Source organism: Artemia sp. Qi Xiang Cuo, chromosome 8, assembly GCF_049724085.1.
Source record: "Artemia sp. Qi Xiang Cuo chromosome 8, ASM4972408v1, whole genome shotgun sequence".
Lineage (NCBI taxonomy): Eukaryota > Metazoa > Arthropoda > Branchiopoda > Anostraca > Artemiidae > Artemia > Artemia sp. Qi Xiang Cuo.
The window spans coordinates 22,698,767-22,722,210 of record NC_142801.1 but is presented as its reverse complement, the minus strand read 5'-3'; the positions used below and the strand labels follow the sequence as shown (position 1 = coordinate 22,722,210).

The 23,444-nt window shown below is 35.4% G+C and overlaps 1 protein-coding gene across 1 annotated transcript in view; it reads left to right on the top strand.

Moving 5' to 3' along the window:
* LOC148949249 (charged multivesicular body protein 7-like) overlaps positions 1–23,444 on the top strand; it is a 109,111-nt gene that overhangs the window by 67,343 nt on the left and 18,324 nt on the right. Inside the window, exon 5 of the mRNA XM_089092892.1 lies at positions 3,803–4,026. Within this exon, the coding sequence (XP_088949018.1) occupies positions 3,803–4,026 (224 nt within the window). The remainder of the gene's footprint in view (positions 1–3,802; positions 4,027–23,444) is intronic.

Sequence of the window (23,444 nt, the reverse complement as noted above, 5' to 3'; positions counted from 1 at the left end):
GCGAGGTATTGACGAGGGCGTGAACCCCCTCATATAAGTAATAATTTCTGTTCATTTGAAGTTTTAATGTTGCTCCTTACTTTCAGTTGAAATTTATTTTTTTATATTTAATTTCTGGGTCGTTTTTTAAACAATGCTGGGAAATCCGGCACCTCCTTCATGGAAAATTCTATTCCCCCATGAAAATCTCCCCCATAGAAAGATCCTTCCACGTAACCCCCTCCCCCCCCCACCTGGAAAAATTCCCCCTTAAAACGTCTGTATACTTCCTCCCAATAACCAATACTAGATGTAAATAATGGGCAAAGTTCATAACTTGCAGGCGTTTCCCTTGGGAGTCTGGGGGATTAAGTCATCCTCCAAGACATAGTTATTATATTTTCGACTATGCTGAACAAGATGGCTATCTCAAGATTTTGATCCAGTGACTTTGGGAAAAAAAATGAGTGTGGAAGGTGGTTTAGTTGCCCTCCAATTTTTGGTCACTTAAAAAGGACACTAGAACTTTTAATTTCCATTTGAATGAGTCCTGTTGCGACATCCTAGGACCACTGGGTTGACGCGATCACCCCTGGGAAAAATAAATAAAAAACAAATAAACAAGCTTCCGTTTGCAACAAAATTCCTCATTTTTGCTGATATGAGCTTGTAACCTCTACAGTAGGGTTCTGATATGCTGAATCTGATGGTGTGATTTTCATTAAGATTCTATGAATTTTAGGGGGTGTTTCCTCCTTTTTTCGAAAATCAGGCAAATGCATTTTTTTTTTTTTTTTTTTTTTTTTTTTTTTTTTTTTTTTTTTTTTTACTTATGCGAAATCTGAATCATCAATTTAATTGACTATAACGTAAACAGGTGAAGTAAATAAAACCTTATAAATTTGTTGGTTAATAATTACTAACAGTCAGATAGGCTTTGAATTCTAATCCACGCTTATTCTCTTGCGTGGTAAAGAATGGGTCTCTGTTACTTTATCAAGCTGGGGCTGTCAAATATGCAGAGTTTCTTGGCTAATATCCAGGAATATAAAATGTGACCTGTGTCATGTAACGTGTCATATCTGCAGAAAAGGGGAAAAGGGGACCATGAGAAATTTCTCTCATGGAATTTTTTTTTAGAAATTTTTCAAATCATCTCCAATTTTTTAGAATTCGCTAGAAACTTATAAGGCTTACCCATAAGAGCCTCTCAAAAGTACTTTGTAAAAGGTAAATTGGACCCTGTCAGGCTATAACTTATACCACACACAACCCCCCTCCCTTTAGAGATCTGGTCTCTTGGTTTTGTGATATTGGTTTTATTGTGTCTATTTTCTATGAGTAGGGCAGGTGCAAAGGGTAAACAATTTTCTTGTGGGCAATGCCGCCAAAACCTAATAAAGGACATATTTAGTAAACTGTACTATAATTCCTGTGTTCTTACTTCACTAGTAATTTTTTTTATAATTTGTTTGTTCTTACTTCTCTGGGAGGCTCCTGTGGAATAATCCCAGGTAACATATCCCTGGGGAAATAGACACCCATAACTGAATTGCCATTTTGGCAAAATTTTATTTGGTGGACTTTTGTTAACTTGGGAAGTAGTTAAGCTTGGAGAATGAAATTTTCAGAATTGAATCCAATGCCCAAATTATGCCCTGAGTGGGTGCTTTCAAGCTCTGATCTCTTTTCCTTCCCTATTGTAAAGGCTTAGAAGATTGTGTAAGAGACATGTCTACTCTGGTCTTAATGGAAAAAATACCTTTTTTTGGGGGGGGGTGTTTGAACTCTTTCCTCTTTTTGTTCGACTCGTTAAAATGTAACAAAAATGAATATAAACAAATGTATTTTTAAAGTTTTTTGTACCCCCCCCCCCAAAAAAAAAAAAAATTTTGTACCCCTCCCCCCATTCGCCAAAAAAAATCCTGGATACCGTCTTAGCGATATGCTCATTATAGACAGAATTCTATCTTGAACATCACTGGTAATGTCATCTCTGGAATATAAAATATAGTTTGTCTTTGCTACGTTAACCGATTGCAAATTCCAGCTAGTAAAATCGTAAAACTTCTTAAAACACTATTCACTTTAAACTTTCTGGTCATTTTAGCCTTGAAGCTAAAATCCACTTGTTTGGTCTGTTCGATATACTATGTCATTTTCTGGTTTATTAACATGCTTAAAATAATGGGCCTTTGATGCCAGTAGTTCTATCAAGCTAGGTTGCAAAATCGACAGAAGAAGTTTGTTGTCTAATTTCCACGAATATAAAGTAAACTCACTATCATACGATCAGTTACATAATATGGTCAAAGCCTTGCTTCAGTAAAAGTAAAGAATAATTTTAAGTTCCTTCATTATCACTTATTACAGGGGAAAGCCCCCTTTACGGGAATAAATGGAACTTGAACTTGAACCCCTTCTAATACCTATTTTAGGCTTAAATTCACCTTATAATAAGCAAAAAGAAGGGTTTAATGCGTATGAGACTTTTTTGTTTACATTTAGTATTCTTTTCCTGTAAGAGATCTTTATTCATGAGAGTAGTACTGCAAATAAAACTTTAGACAGCGAATAAAGAGGACAGCAACCCTGGCAATCTAGGTGAATTTCTAGGACAGCAGGGATTGAGAGTTGCCTGGGTAGCGGATGTGGGGTGGTCTGGTTTGCTGATAAGAACAAGTTGCGAAAATAATAACTTAACCTAATATTTGTGTTGCCTAATGGATTCTCATTGGGCTACATCCGTGGCATGAGAAAGATGAACCTTGTCGAAGCTGAAACTTTCAGAAATACGATTTCCAGTTATATATCACCTGAAGATACTGGTTGGAAGATAGGATATCTACTGAGCAAGAGCTGGTGCAAAACATTTACCTTAATGGTTAACATGCAATATTTACCAAACAAAGAGCCGGGAAATAAAAATTTAAATCGTTTGAAATCTGTAATGAATTTTTAGGTTGTTTTTATTATATCTGACAAAGAACAGTAAATTTTAGATGAAATAGATTTTATTTTTGGGTTTTAAATATCTTATGGTTATTTTACTTTATTATTTGGGGTAGGGGCTAGAAATACTTTCATTTGGATAGAAAAAGCTCTTCAGCTGCTCCTCAATTTGGGAGGCTCTGCATTGGACTGATCTGGAAATGGAAACAATTGATGTTATCATACCCCCTCACAAGAAATGGGGTTCCCACCTTAGATTGCTCCAAAACACTCCTTCTCTGCAGAAGTAGGTCTTCAGCCACATTGAAGCCGTATTCAACCACATTGTGGCTCATTGAAGAACCAAAAGTCTCCTGGTGAAGAGGTCTGCCTGCAGAACTATATAAAGCTGCTGATGAGATTGTCGCTGCTCAACTCAAACCGCTGTTTGACCAAATTTGGACCGAAAAGAATTGCCCGAAGGAAAAGTTTCAATTCTTCATCCTCTCTTCAAAAAGGGTGACAAGTCAGAATGGGAAAATACCCATGGAATCGCTCTTACTGTTATTGCGGCAAAATAGTTGCCATTCTTCTCAATAGATTTAAACCGGCCCAAGAAGAGAGAATGAGGAAAGAACAAACTGGCTTTCGAACCAGGGGTTCTTGAAATGAGCAATTTTTTATCCTTAGGCCGCTGTTACGCCAGTTTCATAAATATGGTTTACCGCTGATCCTTATTTTCATTGATTTCATAACAGCGTTCGATTCAGTTGAGTAAGACGCTGCCTGGCGTATCCTAGAAGAGGATGAAATGCCCTCACATTTTGTAATATTAAAAGGTAATATTGACCAGATTGAATAAATAATATAATACAGGCTTTTCTTTTTCCAGACACCACCACCACTCCAGTGAAACAAAAAAAAATGGACAAGGTAAATGTAATTAGAAGTCCAATGTCATCAGTTGGAAAGCCTGTAACAGAAGCAGAAAAGACTATTGCAAAAATTTCAACGAGTTTACAATTACTTTATGATGAATTAGAAAAAATCAATGATGAATGCCAAGAACTGAAAGAAAAGGCTGTGCATGCCTTGAAAGAAGACAGAAGGGATCAGGTAAATTTTTAGTAATCATTTAAAATTTTAATTTCATTTATTTATTTAACTTTTAATTTAATAATTAAACTATTAATTATTATCAATTAAATTAACTTTATAATTGAAATTAGTATTCGGGTGAGTTTATTATCTCAAATAAGTTATTATTCTAAATCATTTATATACTCCTATCAATTAATTATATTAATTAATAAAAATATTTTGATCTGCAGGATTTATTATTAGGAATGTTTGATTCTGCTAATAAACGGCTGGTATGAAACAAGCCATGGTATACCTTTGAAATTTTGTAGGTACGTTGAGAGGGATGTTGAAAAAGTGACGGAGGACAGCCCGCCCCTCCCCTCTTGCCGTTTAGATGTCCCCCTTAACATTGATAGAAATCTTAAAAATCCATTTTATTCGAAATAGCTACAGCGTCTAATAGCTGTGCCTTAGGTGATGCCATGCCCCCATAGCCCAAAGGCAAGGAATGTAAATTATGTGATTCGTTTTTTTCATATGAAGAATTTATCATTGGGATAGGGTGGAATGTTCGATCTTAGGTTTGTCCGGAAAGGCTTAGGGTTTGTTTGAAAATTGAGGGGAATTATTGAAGGGAAATGTCAAGGTGTACGTTGAGCTAAACCAAAAGAATCTATCTGTATCCAAGCTACCAAAAAGACGCACCTGCAATATACGCCTATTATAGAAAACTGTATGTCTGTTAAATACAATAGTATGAAACAGACATTCTGGCATGGGCTTTATGTATTTTTGAGTGATTAGAACCACAGCCCATAGTAATCAAAAGTTGAAAAACGTGTTATGGTGATTTTGAAAAAGAGCCTGAAAACTCCCTGAAAATGGCGTCAAATCGAAATAAAAACTGCACCATTGGAATCCGCATAGTCAAAAACCTTTTGTAGAATAATTACAGTCCCAAACCTTGAACACCAAGGAAAATGACTTTTTTGCATGGGTAGCACTGATCTGTCTCCTTTTTTTTCTTTCTTTTTTTGTTCTAGAAGGGCTAGGGGATGGTCAGAGCATCATAGAGAGGTGTGTAATAGCTGATTCGAAAGGTAATTAAAGTGACCAAAAAGACTGGAGGGCAAATAGCCCCCCTCCCTACAAGCCCCCTCTCCCCCAACAAGTCCTATACACAATTTTGAGGTAGCCATTTTGTTTAACATAGTTCAAAGGTCCAATATATATGGTTTTGATAATGCTTAGGCCCCCATAGTCCCTGGGGATGGGCTTTATGTGGAATTGGGCAAATCGATATCATGTGCATCTGTATCGCATGCATTGGTAACAGGAATATCGGTATCCGCTGTTGTTTTTTTCAGTCATTTTCTAGGCTCATTTTTTTAAAGCATGCCCCGGCGAGGTATCATGGTTGCAGCAGCAGCTGCAACATAGTAGAGAGCGAACCACAGCCCATAGTAATCAAAAGTTAAAAAACGCGTTTTGAAAAAAACTGCCTAGTGAAAAAAAATTCGCATCTGACACTGACTCAGGAGTGGTAGCTATTGTTTCAGTTAACCATAAGATTAACAGTTTATTGTAAAAAGGAATTTATGGTGATTTCGAAAAAAGCCTCAAACCCCTCGAAAATGGCGTCATATCAAAATGAAAAAATGTACCATTGGAATCAGCATGGTCAAATATCTTGCACAGGGAAGTTACAGTCCCCCTCCCTGAACAATAAGGACAATCACTTTTTTGCATGGGTAGCACTGTTCTGTCTCCCGATTGTTTGTTTTTTTTTTCTTTTTTTTTCAACAGGTCTAGCGGGCTACCACAACCTCATAAAGAGAATATTAATGTATCATTCAAAAGCTATTTTTTATATCTACGTACTTTTTATAAATTCTGCCATCAGCAAGTGCAATATGGCACTAAAATAGCACTTTTTGTGCTATTTCTCAATGGGTTTCACCGTAAATAGGCTATATCAATCAACACGGTTTGAACTTCAAGAGTAGTTTGAAGTTTCTTGAATATCATTTTAAATTTGACTATGGGACCAGAGAAAGGGACTACAATTTCAAGAAAAATCCTCTCCATACGTATAAATTGACCATCCCAAGAGGAAGAATGCCAAATAAAAAGGATTTTGCTGAAGATTTCAGGGTATATCTTCCCAAAATTTTTCTTCCCGCTGAAGCTTCTTTGATCCCTGCTGAAAATTTCCTTTGGACAATTCCCAGAAAAATCCTCACCATACGTAAAATTGACCATCCCAAGAGGAAGAATGCCAACTAAAAAGGATTTTGTTGAAGATTTCAGGGTATGCCTTCCCAAAATTTTTCTTCCCACTGAAGCTTCCCCATTTAATACCCCTCCCCCCTACAGAAAACTCCCCAGCAAAAAATCTCCATGTGTTTACCAATAACATATCCTTTTTTTTGGGGGGGGGGGGAGGGAGCGGGAGGATAAAAAAATAGCGCTCCAAAAATGTGAATTTGATACATATAATCCCTCTTGGTTGATTACTGGGAATACTTCTGGTCTAAGCTGTTATTATGAAATTAAACCAATTCAGATGTGCCTGATTTGCCTTTTTGAGCCTTAAAAAGTACCAATAGAGACTTAGGTTGACTGAAAAAAAAAAGTACGGGCAGATTTGCCTAAAAATCCATAATGAAGAAATGGCCTTTAACTTTATCTCAGAGAATCATCTAAACTTGCTTAAAAATGAGAAAATTTTCCTTTTTGCAACGTATTAGCGCTAGTTTTGTATAATCCTAAAAGCACAGGGAAACATAATTAGTTGGTTTATTTATACTAGTTATATTAATATATATTTTAAATAGGCTGTGAAGTAGTAATTTCTGTCCGTTTTAAGTTTCAACTTCGGTCTTTACTTCCCTCGGAAAAACTTTGTTTTTTTAAATTAATTTTTTTTAAATGTGAAGTAAAAAAAAAAAAAAAAAAAAAATGGAATCACTTCTTACAAAAAAAAACTACATTTTTATCACTTTTATCACTTGTCTTTTCGTATTGCAGTCTTTTCAAAGATATTTGATTTTGTAAGCAATGTTGCTAAATAATACCAAATTACACATTTTTGCAGAATGGAGCTTGAAAACTCTTTAGTAAGGTTTTCTGATACGCTGAATTATAATAAAGAACGAATATGAAGTTATTATAATCACATTGATAAGGTTACTGTTTATAACTTGTTGAAAAGATACAAAGGAATTAATTTTTCTCGTATTGTATTAAAGACCAAACTGTTGCCCATGCAATTAAATTTTTTTACGAAATATAAAGCGTGTCAAACAGTCGTGGTAACAAACTGTATAGTAAGATCGACTCGTCTCGATAATAACCGAAACTCTAAAAAAAACATTTTGATGCCAATAGATCAAACAGTTCGTGGTAACGAACTGTAAGTAAGGAGCGACCCGGCAAATGGTAACCGAAAATCTAAAAAGCGGAATTTTGATACCAATAGATACATCAAAAGAATCAGATTTTAATTCTGATTTCAAATATATAAGTTTCATCAAGTTTAATCTTACCCATCAAAAGTTACGCGCCTGAGAAAATTTGGCTTATTTTCGAAAAAAAGGGGAAAGACCCCCTAAAAGTTATAGAACCTTAATGAAAATAACACCATCATATTCAGCGTATCAGAGAACCCTATTGTAGAGGTTTCAAGCTCCTATCTACAAAAATGTGGAATTTTCCATTTTTTGCCAGAAGAAAGATCACGGATGCGGGTTTTTTTGTTTTTTTGTTTTTTTTTTTGTTTTTCTTTTTCCCAGGGGTAACCGTGTTGACCCAGTGATCCTAGAATATCGTAGGAGGGCTCATTGGAACGGAAATTAAAAGTTCTAGTGCCCTTATTAAGTGACCAAAAAAATGGAGGGCAACTAGGCCCCCTCCCACACTTATTTTTTTCTCAAAGTCACCCAATTAAAATTTTGAGATATCCATTTTGTTCAGTATAGTCGAAAATCTAATAAATATGTCTTTTAGGATGACTTAATCCCCCACAGTTCCCAGGGGAAGGGCTGCAAGTTATGAACTTTGCCCATTGCTTACATATTGTATTGGTTATTGGGAACTATACATACATTTTCAGGAAGGATTTCAGGAAGGATTTCTGGTGTGGGGGAGGGGATCTGGAGGAGGGGTTACTCTGGAGAATCTTTCCGTGGAGGATGTTTCTTTGGGGTAAGGGACATTTCTATGAAGGGGGGCGCCGGATTTCCAAGCATTATTTTAAAAAACGATCAGAAATTAAATTAAAAAAAAACAAGTTTTTTCAACTGAAAGTAAGAAGCAACATTAGAACTTAAAACGAACAGAAATTACTACGTATATGAGGGAATTTTCCCCCAAGTCAATACCTCGCTCTTTACGCTAAAGTTTTTTTTTAGTGCTTTCAAAAGAGCTATCTATTCTAATTAAACGGCCTTTGGGACTCAGGGGTTTGTGAATTATTTTTTTTTTTAACTTTTAACGTAAAGAGCGTGGTATTGACTAAGGGGGAGAACCCCCTCATATACGTAATAACATATAGGTAATAAAAAAAAACAAGCGATACGGCTCAATAGTTATCGAAACTTTTAAAAACGGAATTTTGATGTCAATAAATATATCAAAAGAATGGGCTTATAATGCTGATTCTAAATATATAAATTTCATTAAGTTTAGTATTATTCATCAAAGGCTACGAGCCTGAGAAAATTTACCTGATTTTTTAAAGAGGGGGGAAACATACCCTACAAGTGAAAGATTTTAATGAAAATCACACCGTCAGATTCAGCGTATCAAAAAACTCTATTACATAGGTTTGAAGCTCATATCTGCAAAAATCTGCAACTTTGTATTTATTGCCAGAAGAAAAATTTACGAATATAGAAGTTCGTTACGCAAGTTAATTTGTAAATTACGTCAGAACCAAATTTAGAGAAAGCCATTTAGCAAAAGAAGAGTAAATTTTTTATGCAAATTTTGTTTACTTATTCAATGACAGTGAGCCAAAATCAAAGTTGCATTGACTAGAAAACGACCAGAAATAAAATAAAAAAAACAAGTTTTTTAAACTGAAAGTAAAGAGTGACATTAAAACTTAAAACGAACAGAAATTATTCCGTATATGAAAGGGGTTGTCCCCTCCTCAACGCCTCGCTCTTTACGCTAAAGTTTGACTCTGTCTCCCAACTTTGTTTTTTAAAACAATAAAAAACTTTAGCGTAAAGAGCGAGGCGTCAAGGAGGGGACAGCCCCTTTCATATACGGAATAATTTCTGTTCGTTTTAAGTTTTAATGTCGCTCCTCACTTTCAGTTTAAAAAACTTGTTTTTCTTATTTAATACATGAAAAGAATCGAATTTTTATGCTAATTTTATATATATAAGTCTCATCAAGTTTAGTTTTACCCATCAAAATATATTAAAGGGTGAACTTTATCATTGGTTATGATGTGATAACTATGACGTAAATACAAAAAACCCTACATTATGACGTTATCTCTGATGAAGTTACCTCTAATGATTTTGATTACGACGCCATGATCCGGGTTGCAGCGGTAGCTATGCAGGTAGCAGCGGTAGCTATCCGGGTTGGAGCAGTAGCTAGCAACCTAGTAAGAGACGATCAAGGCCCTTAGTAAAAACTAGAATAACTCATAATACTTATAAGAAAAGAAATTCGGCAATTATGTTTTTCTAACAATGATTTCTACTATGCTTCAAACTTTTGTTTTTTTAACGGTTTTTGAATTGTTGCAATCCCTTGTTACATTAAGGAACGAACTGTAGCCCATAGTAACTGAAGTAATAAATGGAATCATTGTGTAGATGATTATTTTAATTCTATTTGTTAAGAAACAAATTCCTGCTGTTATAATAACATAACCTATTACAGTGCTATAGAAAATGCAGTTTTTCGTAATAATTTTATTATATTTTAAAAATATTTTTTTAATTATAAAAGGTTTTTAACCCCATCAATACCTTTTAAAATGAGCCACTAAACAGCTCTCTACGATGTTCCATTGCTAAGCTATCTGAGGTGGAAAAGAAAAAAAGAAAGAGAGAAAAAAAGATGCCGAATATGCAGAATATCATGGTTGCAGCAACTTTTCTTGATTTTCAACCCAATGTGTTCCCCCTGTTATTCAAGCCACCGGACGGTAAGTTTCCTATACATAGGGTATTGACAAGGTGGTTCTAATAGTGTACTTCTTGTTTTTGTCTGACTCTATTTTTAGGAGTTATAGGTTACTATATTTCTTAGTATTGGACGTGATCGTCTCTTTCTAGGTTGCTAGCTACCGCTGTAACCCGGAAATACCATCTCTATCTATATGACGTATCAAGTTACCACGTTACCACGAACTATTTGATCAAATCCTTGTTATAACCGCTGAAACCTGGACACTGTGAAATTGTAAACAGGAAAAAACCTCTGGCTTTTCTTAATTGGAATAGTAAGAGGCGACCTGGCTAGAACCTTTGATTATGAAGTCATTGATCAATCTACATCGAAAATGCAGTTTTTATTGTAAAAATTGGTTCTATTTTAAAATATTTTTTAAAATTACAAATGGCACTAAATCTAGCAATTTCTTTTAAAATGAGCCGTTGAACAACTCTCTACGATGTTCCAGTGCCAAGCTATCTTTGGAAAAGAAAAAAAGGGGGAAAAAAATATGCCGTTTAGGCAGAATGCTGTAGTAGCTGCCACTTTTCTTGATTATCAAGCCAATATATTTCCCACAAAAGACAGAAAGTTTCCTATATAGGGGTTTCGGACAAGGCGGTTCTAATGGTGTACTTTTTGTTTTGATCTGACTCTTGTTTTTAGGACTTATGGGTTATTATATTTTTTAACATTGTTCGTGATCGTGTCTTACTAGGTTGCTAGCTACCCTTGCGACCCGGATTTACTAATAACTTTTTTATAACTTAGGTTGTTCTTTACTGTAATTTTGTAACAACTAATTTCAATATATGCAATGGGTTGTTCTCCTTAATGATCGTCTATTAGTATAACAGCGTACGATTATGACACCATTTATCTATCTTGTACATGAAAAATGCAGTTTTTCGTAAAAAATTTAGTCTATTCAAAATATTTTTTTTACAAAAGACACTAGATGCGGCCAATTTCTTTAAAATGAGTAATTGAACAGCTCTCTATGATGTTCCAGTGCCTCTCTATCTGAGTGGAACATCAGAGGTGCAACCCGGATTCTTCCTGTGCCCAAATAGCTGAGGAGGAAAAAAATCGGAAAACAAAAAAAAGATGCGGTTTATGCAAAACATCGTAGTAGCAGACGCTTTTCTTGATTTTCAAGCCAATATTTTTCCTGTGTGTTCAAACCAAGGGACGGTAAGTTTTCTATATAGAGGTTTCGGACAAGGCGGTTCTAATGGTGTACTTTTTGTTTTGATTTACAAGAAGGATCGATGTAGTTCATCCTAGTTAAAAGACAATCATTGTAGTAAAGACTATAAAATGTTCCTCTGGGTGAGGCTCAAACTTACGCACTTTGGATTAAGAGACCTATGCTCTACCTACTGAGCCACAAAGGCTTGTGAACAAAGGCTTGTTCATTTATAAATAAATGAAACCCAAAACGAACAGAAATTACAATAAATTACCAAGTCAAACTCAAAACGAGCAGAAATTAATATGCTCAAAACCTCTATGCCTTCCCAAGGCCAGAACATAATTTGCACTTTACTTAAAAAATACTAATGAATTTGCATTGCCAGTTTAATATGCATATACTGATATTTAGTAATCAAAATGTTTATATTATTTGATTTGTTAAAGTTATAAAAATAAAAACATCTATATTTTCAGTAGAGTGCAAATTATGTTCTGGTCTTGGGAGGGCATAGGGGTTTTGAGCCCTACCCATGTTAATTTCTGCTCGTTTTGAGTTTAACTTGGTTATTTATTGTAATTTCTGTTCGTTTTGGGTTTCATTTATTTATCGATGCCTATTTGTGTTACTTTCACGTTTGGTAGATTATTTGATTTTATTTTTACTCATTTTGGGTTTAATGGAGTTATTTACTTTTCTTTGAAAAACTTATTTTGCGGAAAGTTTTTTTTAATTAATTACATTAAAGAACAAACTGTAGCCCATAGTAACTGGAGTAATAAAAGGAATCATTATGTATATGATTATTTTCATTATAAGTAAAAATCTCCCATACCGGGAATTGAACTCCAGCCAACTGGGTGAGAGCCAGCTATCCCAACCTCTAGACCATTTAGGATATATTAAAATATCTGATTAATGAAGTTTATATTAAAGATCAAATTATGGACTTAGTTAGTTGCCTGATTCTTTGAGGATCGTTTCTTACTACTCCAAAGAAGAAAAAGCTGTACGCTTTTCCCTGTTTGTAATAACTATATAGGATGTAATTGGTGAATGTAATATTTATGCACGTTTATTTTCGTCAGGGCCGACTAACTCGCCTACTTGAGCAGATTCATTCTTTTTGGAAACATATGAAGGAGAACAACCATTTGTAGCCTGTTCCTTCTCACAGGCTGCGTTCCAAACAATCAGGCTTTTACAACTCGGGTCATTTTCCATTTTATAAGCCCTATCAGACAAATCTAACTAAAAGTCTAAACTAAAATTCCAAGTTCAAAGATTCTGTTCCCAAAAAAAGAAGAAAAGTGTTACTACAAACATTATTTCTATAATTGTAAAAATCACTTAGCGTGGCGCGCCACGCTAAATGAATCTAAATGAACCTAACTTTTTGCTTGTTCCTCAAAATGAACAAGCATTGCTAAGGATATCAGATACATTTTGACCATAAACTAAAAACTCTAAACTATAACTAAACTAAAAATCTAAACTAAAACTAAACTAAAAATCTAAACTAAAACTAAACTAAATCTAAACTAATACTCTGTAAACTAAAACTCTAAATTGAAACTCTAAACAAAAATGCTGAACTATAAATCTGAACCAAAAATTTAAAACGAAAATGTAAACTAAAATTCTTAACTAACACTCTATAGTAGAACTCTAAACTAATAAGCTAAACAGAAACTCTAAACTGAAACTCTAAGCTGAATTTCAAAACTAAAATTCTAAACCACTACTACTAGTACTAACAACTCACCTCAGCACTAAGCTACTTGAGGCCAACACAACAATTCACGCTCCTCCTCCATCCCAATGTATTCAAAGCATCACACTTTAGACCCTCCCATGAAGTTCTCATTTCCTGTAAATTTTTCTTTATGACTTCCTCCCACCCCAAACGAGGACGACCTGCTTTCCGTTTAGCCCTTGACGGTTGGCCGAAAAGAACAATCTTCCGCAATCTGTCATCCTTCATCCGCATAACATGCCCTAGCCATTTCAACCTTTCTTTCATTATAGCCCAAGAAAACGGTATTTAACCAAATTTTACGTATAGCCTATTATTTGAAATACGGTCAGTCAGCCGGGTACCCAGAACAATCCTTAAGCAATTTCTCTGGAAAAAATTTAGCAAATCTAAAAGTCTAAACTAAAATTCCAAGTTTAAAGATTCTGTTCCAAAAAAAAGAAGAAAAGTATTACTACAAACATTATTTTTATAATAGTAAAAATCACTTAGAGTGGCGCGCCACGCTAAGTGAATCTAAATGAACGTAACTTTCTGCTTGTTCCTCAAAATGAACAAGCATTGCTAAGGATATCAGATACATTTTGACCATAAACTAAAAATCTAACCTAAAACTAAACTTTAAATCTAAGCTAAAAATCAAAACTAAAACTTAAAAATAAAACTCCGAATTGAAAATCTTAGTTTTAAATCTAAGCAAGGACTCAAAACTATAACGCTAAACTAAAAATCTAAACTAAAATTCTAAGCTGAAACTCAAAACTAAAATTTGATACCACTACTGCTACTACTGACAACTCACTGCAGCACCAAGCCGCCTGAGGCCAACACAGCTACCCACGCTCCTCCTCCATCCCAATCTATTCAAATCCTCCCTTTTTACACCCGCTCACGAAGTTCCCATTTCCTTTAAATTTTTCTTTATGACGTCCTCCCACCCAGACGCGGACGACCTGCTTTCCGTTTAGCCCTAGACGGTTGGCCGAAAATAACAATATTCCGCAATCTGTCATCCTTCATCCGCACAACGTGCCCTAGCCACCTCAACCTTTCTTTTATTATAGCCCTAGAGAGCGGTATTTAACCACATTTTTCGTACAGCCTATTATTTGAAATACGGTCAGTCAGCTGGGTACCCAGAACAAACCTTAAGCAATTTCTCTGGAAAAAATCTAGCAAATCTTCATCCGCTTTTCGGAGCGCCCATGCTTCAGAGCTATATTTGACCACTGTCATCACAGTAGCTGCTAATATTCTAATCTTGGTTTGCAGAGTTATCTTCATATTCTTCCAAAAATTTTTTTTAAACTCTAAGCTAAAACTCTAAACTATAAATATGAAATAGACCGATATTATCATTCTATCCTCTCCGCTATAAAAGAAGCTGAAAAAATTTCTGTCCCAGTAATGCGAATCCGAAAGAATACTCAAAAGGCTCTTTGTCCAATTGACCCTAACCTTAAGGCCTGTAAAAATAAAGCTAAATTTTGGCTAAATGTTTGGACAGAATGTGGTCGGCCTAGGTCTGGTAATGTTTTTCTTATTATACAATAAACTAAATTAGAATTCAAGAAGTATCTAAAAAGTGTCTTATTCCACCAAGCTCTTGACATGCACGTTATTCGAAGGTATTCTCCGTTTTGAATTATTCTGTTCGGTCAGTTAGCCGGGTACCCAGAACAATCCTTAATGTTTTTCTTATTTAACAAAAAACTAAATTAGAATTCAAGAAGTATCTAAAAAGTGTCTGATACCGTGGGCTTGATTGTCCATCTTCGCATAAAGAATGGAGGAAAGTAATTAATTCAAGTAAAACAGACGATTCCGATGTGAGTAATGATGCTGTTCCATCAAGTTCTTGACATGCACATTATTCGAAGATATTCTCCGCTTTGAATTATTGTGTTCATAAAAAGTTTGGCGAAGTGTTTGTTACAATTGGCCCTAGATTTCTAAAATATTTAGATATAGATATATATTTAATGCTCTAAAGCCACAAGGACCATGGCTACCAAAAAATAACAAACAAGAAAACGACTTACACACATACAACAATAATTTCAACACTCACAAAAAATAACAAACAAGAAAACAACTTACCCACATACAACAATAATTTCAACACTCACCCCACCCTCTTTACAAAAATCTATCTCTATGTGACATACCCAATTTTATATAATTTGCTATCATTCTTATTGTCCCATAATTTTTTGATCCCATTACTGAAACCAACCACTCACTTGTCCCCACATTACCACAAAATAATTCTTTCCTTAAATCCTGTAATTCGGGACAAAGGGCCATGAAGTGAAACAGATCCTCGCCATTTTCTCCACACATAGGGCATGAGTAAGGGCCGTCCGTTACCCTTACCCTCCCTAAATATTTCCTCCTTTCTCCAAGTGCTAGAAAATTACCCCTCCTTGATATATACCACTTAATTTCTTCACTATTTAGACCCGCTTTGAAATAAATATCATATCCCCAGTCCTCCTTCTATTGCCGGTAAACGCCGAGGGATGTCGAGGCTGCGACTTCACGCTGTCATTTCTGAATCTCCTGATCTTCCAACACATTGTTCCTATTTCCTATTTCCAGTCTCTATTTCACTTCTTCCTATTTCCAGTCTCATCCCCTTCCCTTCATTCCAAACACCTGATAACCCACAAATATTTAAAATTTCACCTGGGTAGCCCATGAACTTTTCCTTCTATCCTGCAACACCTCCAGATAAGCTGCATTTACTAACCTATTATTCTGTAAACCAATCACCTTTTCCCAGTATCATATTATTCTTACCAATCTTTTTACCCTCAATGAAAACAATCCTAGATCACCCTTTAACACCAGACTATTATATTTCCCGCTTAGCCCTAAAAGTCTCCTGAAATGTCCTAAATAAATTCTCTCTATTTTGTCAACTTTTTCAAACCCCCAAACTTCCCCACCGTAACTCAATACTGGGCCTACCTTCGTCTCAAAAATTCTCTTCTGTAGCTTAATATCTGTCGGTCCTAGATGCCTAAGGGAACTCTTCAATAACTCCCATGAAGCCTTCTGACCCTTCCAACTCCCTATTTGCACCTTATCACTCCATCTCCCTGAACTTGTAAACTTACATCCCAAATAAATAAAATTCTTAACTTCTTTTATCTCTTTCCCTTTAAAATAAAACTTATTCTTTTCCCTTTCTTCTTTTCCAAAAACTAATGTAACTCATTTATCAATATTTAAAACAATTTTTTTACTCCTCAAATAACTATCCAAAATCTCTAACATGTTTTGCAAATCCGGAGCCGATTTCGCAAGCAGTACTATGTCATCTGCGAATAATAAACAAAACAGCTCCAGCGACATTAATTTTAACATAGGGACATTTATATTTCTAAAATACTCCTCAATATCATTAATAAAAAGAGAAAACAAACGCGGTGATAGAATGCACCCCTGTTTAAGGCCTACCTTACTTAAAAGTGGCCTAGAATAAGAAATACCTACCTTCACTACTACTTTAACCACCTCATACATTTTCCTTATAACTTCTACTAACCTAATTGGCAATCCTAATTTCACTAATACCCCTTTCAACATACTCCTTGAAACCTCATCAAATTCTCCCCTAATGTCCAAAAATGCCGTATATAGCCTATTTTCTCTATACCTCGTATATTTACTAATTAAAACCTGTAAACAAAAATATTTGATCAGTTGTACTATAGTTTTCCCTAAACCCTGCCTGACATTCAATTAATCTACCTTTGTATTGCAACCATTTATCCATCCTATTAGACAGCACTCTACAAAATAACTTACTGATAGAACTTTCTAAGACTTACCCCCCTGGAGTTCTTGTGCAGGTTTCTTTCTCCTTTCTTAAATAATGGGATCATAAATCGATATCTGCCAATTTTGCGGCCATAGAGATGTACTTAGAATTGCCGAGAATATCAATGCAAGCACTGGCCGTATCCATGCTCTTGACCATTTCAACAGCTTAGTTGGTACTCCTCCGTCGATGCCCGGTGATGAGTTCCCTCTCATGCTTTTCAAGGCGTGCCATATTTCCTTCTGTCCAACCGGCTCCAGTAGTTTAGCATCCTCTGAATCCAACTCAATATCGGCTGTCTCTTCTAAACTATCCATCTACTCATCAGATCTCTCTTCGTCCTCTTCGGTGTATATCTCTTTGTGTTTTTGCTCTAAGTATTCTGGCCAGGTATCGGCGTGAGGGACTGAATCAGTCAACCTTCTATTTTCTGTTGATTTCCTAATTAACTTCCAGAACTCAGTTGTATCATTCACGCTAACTTTCACCCGTATTTTTTGCCTCTCTTCCTCTTCAAAATGTCTCTTTTTCAACTTAAATAGCCTTTTATATCCCCTTCGCTTTCCCTAAAAACCTGTAAATTTTTTTCCAGATCAACTGTACTACTAGCCTTAAGCAATCTAAAAGCTTCTAAAACCTCCTTCTTGTTTTCCTCACATTCCTTGTAAAAAAAACCCATCAAACCAGTACTCCTAACATTTTTTTTCCTACGTGCCACCTTAGTTCCTATCTTATACAAAACCCCCGACAAAAAATCAACAGAACCTGCTATATCCCTTTCCCTTGGCATATCCTCACTCTTCTGAATAAATGAATCCAGCCCTCTATCTTCAACTAGTACCTTTTTCAACTTCTCTCCTCACTATCATTATCAAACCTTAAACCTTCTCTCCATTCAAGTTCATTACCCATCTTTCCCTTAACCCCAAATTTTTTTTTTCGGCTTTCAGCCCATCCTCCCCCTCCTAATTCAACCCTAATAGACATGTGATCCGACCCAGCCAGCGCCATCACCTCAAAAACCACACAACAGGAAAGAAGCCCCAGACTAACAGCCCCATAATCTATAAAACTTGGAGATTTACCCGAAAAACATGTAAAATCCCCCACTCCTTTATCCTTCCCTGTCCTCCCATTCAAAATAACCAAATTCTGCTTACCACAAAAATGCAATAATTTTTTACCCCAATTATTCTTTCTCCAATGACCATCCGTACTCGTCCTCCTCATAACCGACGGCTCAATCATGTAAACTCTATTAATTTTTTCTAGTTCGAGATCCACCTCCTCCTCACGGGCTCCTTCGTCCTCCCCTGTATATCCGTTAAAATCCCTAGAAAAATAAAATAATCGGACGGAAACTGTTCTGAAAAACGATTCATATCATTTTCTAATATCTCACAGGTATCTTCATCACTAAAAGTGCTAGTTTCAGGCGGTAAATACACTGAACAAAAGATAAACGAGTTACTACCTAAGGATACTCGCACCCATACTAGATTACATGGAACACTTTTCAACCGAGATACATTTCGCCATCTTTTCGTTATCAATAATGCAACTCCTCCATAAGTTCTACCATTCTGCGATCGCTTTCTTTGTGATCCAAAATAAGAAAAAAACCTTCCATTCTCTTTTCTTTTTCCAGCCACGTTTCTACTAATGATACAACTGAAAAATCACGACATTTAAGAAGACACTCTACTTTAAGATACGAAAAACCCTGAACATTCCAACTACTATCTGAGCCAATGGGTTGTGACGGGTTAAATAGTTGCCTAGGCTCCATGTTTTTAGGGTCATCAGCTCTAACCGACTTGCTCTTCTCTCTTAGGTGGTCATCTGGGCTAATAATTTGTTGTCTGTTACGTTTGGGAGCCCCCACAGGCCCGACAAAAGCTGATGTGGAGCCTTTTTTAATAACCGGGGTATTACTGTTCACCCCATTTATTTTGTTATCACTACTAAGCTCCTCCACTACACTAAAGAAGGATGGAATTGAGGATGAGGATCCTGAACGCGATCTTGAATTGTAAGTTTCTTCCGGGTTAAACCGATTATTTTCAGAAACCAAACTCGTTACTAAACTTTTTTGTGGCACTGATAAAGACCCAGATTCACGGTGAAACTTTTTTCCAACATTTTCCTTGAAATTGGTCATGGTACTTGCTGATGACTCTATTTTAGGGGCATTCGTAACCTCAACTACAGATTGCTTATCAAAGCTATACGTGAAACACTGTTGACCAATATATAACTTTGTCCCTCTTAGTCTTGCTTCTCTATTTTCTCCTCTAGCATGTTCAAGAAGGTTTTAGGTGGTTACGGATAGACAGTTCACGCTCTGTATAATCAGGCGTAACACCAAGACCCGCCTTTTTCAGGCGAGCACTTGACCGCAATATAATATCATGAGTGTAACCGCTTGTGAAATTAACAAACACCTGTCGCGTGCCTTGTTTAGCATTTAGCCGAAAAATGTCTCTATTTTCAGCCCTAAATTTGGCACATGTAAGTTCAGTGCTTTCATTACATCTTCTCGTTAAGAAGAACCTTTGTTTGCAGGATCGAAATTATACAGGACCAAATTACACTTTTTAGACTCATTTTCTAGTCTTTGCAATTTTACGTTAGTAGCCGACATTTCAGCTTGCAAACTTAGGTAATCTTTCTTCAATTGTGACGCATCCTCCGAGAATTTCTCTACTGTCGAATCAATTCGCAACGAAATAGCAAATAGGTTGTTTCTAAGTTCTTGAACCTGCGACGAAACTATTTCTATTCCGTTCAATTTTCAATTAATTTCTTGTAGAGTTTCAGATAAATTAACTGAAGTCATAATTAATCCGGAAATATGGTTATAATAATTAGAAAGATTACTCATCTTTCTGTGAGGGCCGAGCCTCACAAATGCATCCAAGTGAATATTCCAGTGACTATAATTATTCTCACAAAATTTCCACTTAACATAACAAGTCTTATAAAGTAAGATTTCCACTTAACATGACAATTCTTGTCAATAGAAAGTGGTTTTTCAAATTATTTCACTGCCTGTGTATTTAGATGTTAGCGGAATGAATGCTGAAATAATACTAAGTCAGCGCTTTGTTCTGCCTATATCGCGTTGTGAAGTTACAAATGCCTTGAATCATCTCAAGTCGAAATCTATTGATGCCGATGGTATCTCTAAAAAGTATCTAACTCTCGAATGTGCTGAACTTGTATAATCTTGCGCTTTTGTTTCAAATGTGCTTGGCGTCTTCTGTTCGGTTGCAGCGGTTTGTGTGGCAGCGTGACTTCAATTTTAAAAAGAGGTAAATCGCCAACAGATTGCTCTTCTTACCGTCCAATTTCTGTTTCTTGCAATATTAGCAAGGTCTTCGAGTATATTTTTTTTACCTAGTCTAACTCAAAAGATTTCTTTCTTTGGTGAAAATCAACTTGGTTTCAGATCTGATGTGGGGTGCCAACATGCTCATCGTGGCCTTTCTTCTATTCTACTTTCTCATTCTTCTAAGGGTAAAGGCGTATATCTCTGTACACTTGATCTTTCAAAGGCTTTTGATTTTGTTGTTCATAACCAGCTTTTCTTTTCTTTGGCTTCTTATGGTGTTACTTTTTCGGTTATTTACCTTCTACGGTTTTGGTATTCTAATTCTTACCTCCGCCTCAAATCTTCTCCAGAAACAACTATTAAAGTGCTTCGAGGAGTAAGGCAGGGAGGTGTTTTATCACCAAACCTTTTCAAAATTTGTATTTCTACCGTTCTGGAAAAGATCTCAGGCACTTACTTTTCTGGCTCTACTGATATTTCATACATTGCCTATGCTGATGATATTCTGTTGATTAGTCATACTAAATCTGCTCTTTCTGCGATGGTTTCTTTAGTTTCTCAGTCTTCCCTAAATATTGGTCTATCCCTGAATTTTGACTAGTGTGAACTCTTATCTTATAATCTGTCTTCATCTACTCCTCTGGTATGTAATGAACTTTCAGTATTTTCTGTCTCTTCCTTTCGGTGGCTTGGTATTACTGTATCTAATTCTCCAGCTCTTTTCTGTTAACCAATTGTTGCTGATGCAGTAAGAAAAATTCAGTTCAGTTATTCAAAAGTTGTAGCAAACCATGGAAAATATAGCAGAAGAGCTCATGGGCGCTTATTCTCGACTTTTTCGGATCCTTCTGTACTTTATTTTTCGGGTGTTGATTCTGTTCTTAAGCTAAAGGATTTGAAAAAGATTAAGGTTATATATTTCAAATTTTGCAAATTTCTTCTTTCTCTGCCGCCATGGACTAGGAATCGGTATCTAGTTAAAAATTTCCATGTTACTTATGTAACTCAAAAGCTCGGTGATCTACACAAAGAGCTTTCTGCAGATGCACTTTGTAATATTGGCCCTGACCATGGTCTTTTACAGTTTATTTCTTAGTAGAAATTAATTGCTAGTGTTTGTTGATCTTCTTTTTTATTTTTTTATTATTATGCTTATACTACACTTATACTATTTGTTATCTTGTAGTTGTGGGTAATAAACGATTGAATTGAATAACTCTAAACTAGAACTCTAAACTAAAACTCTAAACTAATACTCTAAACTTTAACTCTAAACTGAAACTCTAAACTAAAACTCTGAACTAGAACTCTAAACTAAAACTCTAAACTAAAACTCTAAACTAATACTAAACTAGAACTCTAAAATAAAACTTTAAAAAGAAACTCTAAACTAAAACTCTAAGCTAAAACTAAACTAAAACTCTAACCTAAAACTCAAAACTAAAGCTTTAAATCAGAGCTCTAAATTAGAAATATAAACTAAAACTCTAAATAAAAACTCTAAACTATCTAAGCTAAAACTCTAAACTAAAACTCTAAACTAAAACCTTAAACTAAAAATAAACTAAAACTCTAAACTAAAACTCCAAATTAAACGAAACTAAAAACTCTAAACTAAAACTAAAATAAAACTCTAAACTAAAACTAAATTAAAAACTCTAGACTAAAACTAAAATAAAACTCCAAACTAAAACTCATAACTAGAACTCTAGGGGAGCTTCTACAAACTTGATTTTCCCCCTTCTAGCTATATTTATTCAATGAGAGAATTTCCAGCTTCTTTAATTTGGATGGTTGCTACCATCTTATATTATTACAGTCTCTCATTTTTTAGTATCTAATTTTTGGCCAGTGATTATCATTTCTAAAATTGTGTCTATGATTTTTCTCCCCTTGATAACTAGGAGTTCCCCAATTTCGATTATTTCTTTGGTTGTACCGGTTGTTGAAATTATAGCAGCTCTGTTGCTCTTCACCATATAAATTTCTACGATGTTCAACATTTGATTGCGTGTAGGTCTGAGTTTTTCTCTGGGTTTCTTCGGGAATTTCCACAAACTTAGCAGTTCTTTTTCTAGCAATATCTGCCTCAGTGAGACAATTTCTTGCCTCTTCATTCTAAATGTTCATTCCAAGTTCCTTAATGGGTTCATTAGCTAAATATTTGTTATGGATCCGTCAGGGCGTCTGATTTGCAAGCAAGGTTCGAAGGATCTAGGTACCCATGCATCAAAACCAGCAATACGTAACCGGAATTGATAATTCAGTAGGGTTTTTCTGGCCTGACGCAACTCAGGGCTGGCATCATCGGAAAGAAATAATTCTTTGAATGGGCCAAAAGTCTTGTTCTTTAGTTTTTTTGCACTCCGTAACAGGCCGTATTTTGTTTCCTTGTCCAGAAATTCAACAATAAAATATTTGGAACCTTTCTTAAAATAAATAACTTTGAATGGTGGCACTTTCAATTGTTCAAGGCAGTCTCTAACAATATCCTTAAATAAATCACTAGCAGCCTGTTCATTCTCACAGGCTGCATTCCAAATAATCATATTTTTACAACTCTGGTCATTTTCTATATTATAATTCCTAACATACAAACCCAAAGCTGCCTGTGATTGGGTCAATTTCTCGTCAGGGCCGACTAACTCGCTTACTTGAGCAGCTTCATTCTTTTTGGAAACATCTGAAGGATCAGTTGCAGCCTGTTCCTTCTCACAGGCTTTGCTCCAAGCAATCATGCTTTTATAACTCTGGTCATTTTCTATATTATAATTCCTAACATACAAACCCAAAGCTGCCTGTGATTGGGTCAATTTCTCGTCAAAGCCGACTAACTCGCCTACTTGAGCAGCTTCATTCTTTTTGGAAACATCTGAAGGAGAGCTGCTATAAACTTCTTGCAAACTCCCTTTTTTGTTTTTCTTTAATTCTTCATAACTGTTTCGGAACTTCAGCCAATATCCTATGCTGAAACCTATTCCAAAACCTGTGGAAAAACATGCAACGTAGGAAAAACTTTTTCTAATAAAACACATTGAAATGACCATTATTATTGTATAAACTATTTGATAATTCCTAAATCTAACATAACAAGGCAGCAATATTAGAAAGAAAATTCTTTATACAAACAAATGGTCCTTAGGAAAATGATTATTTA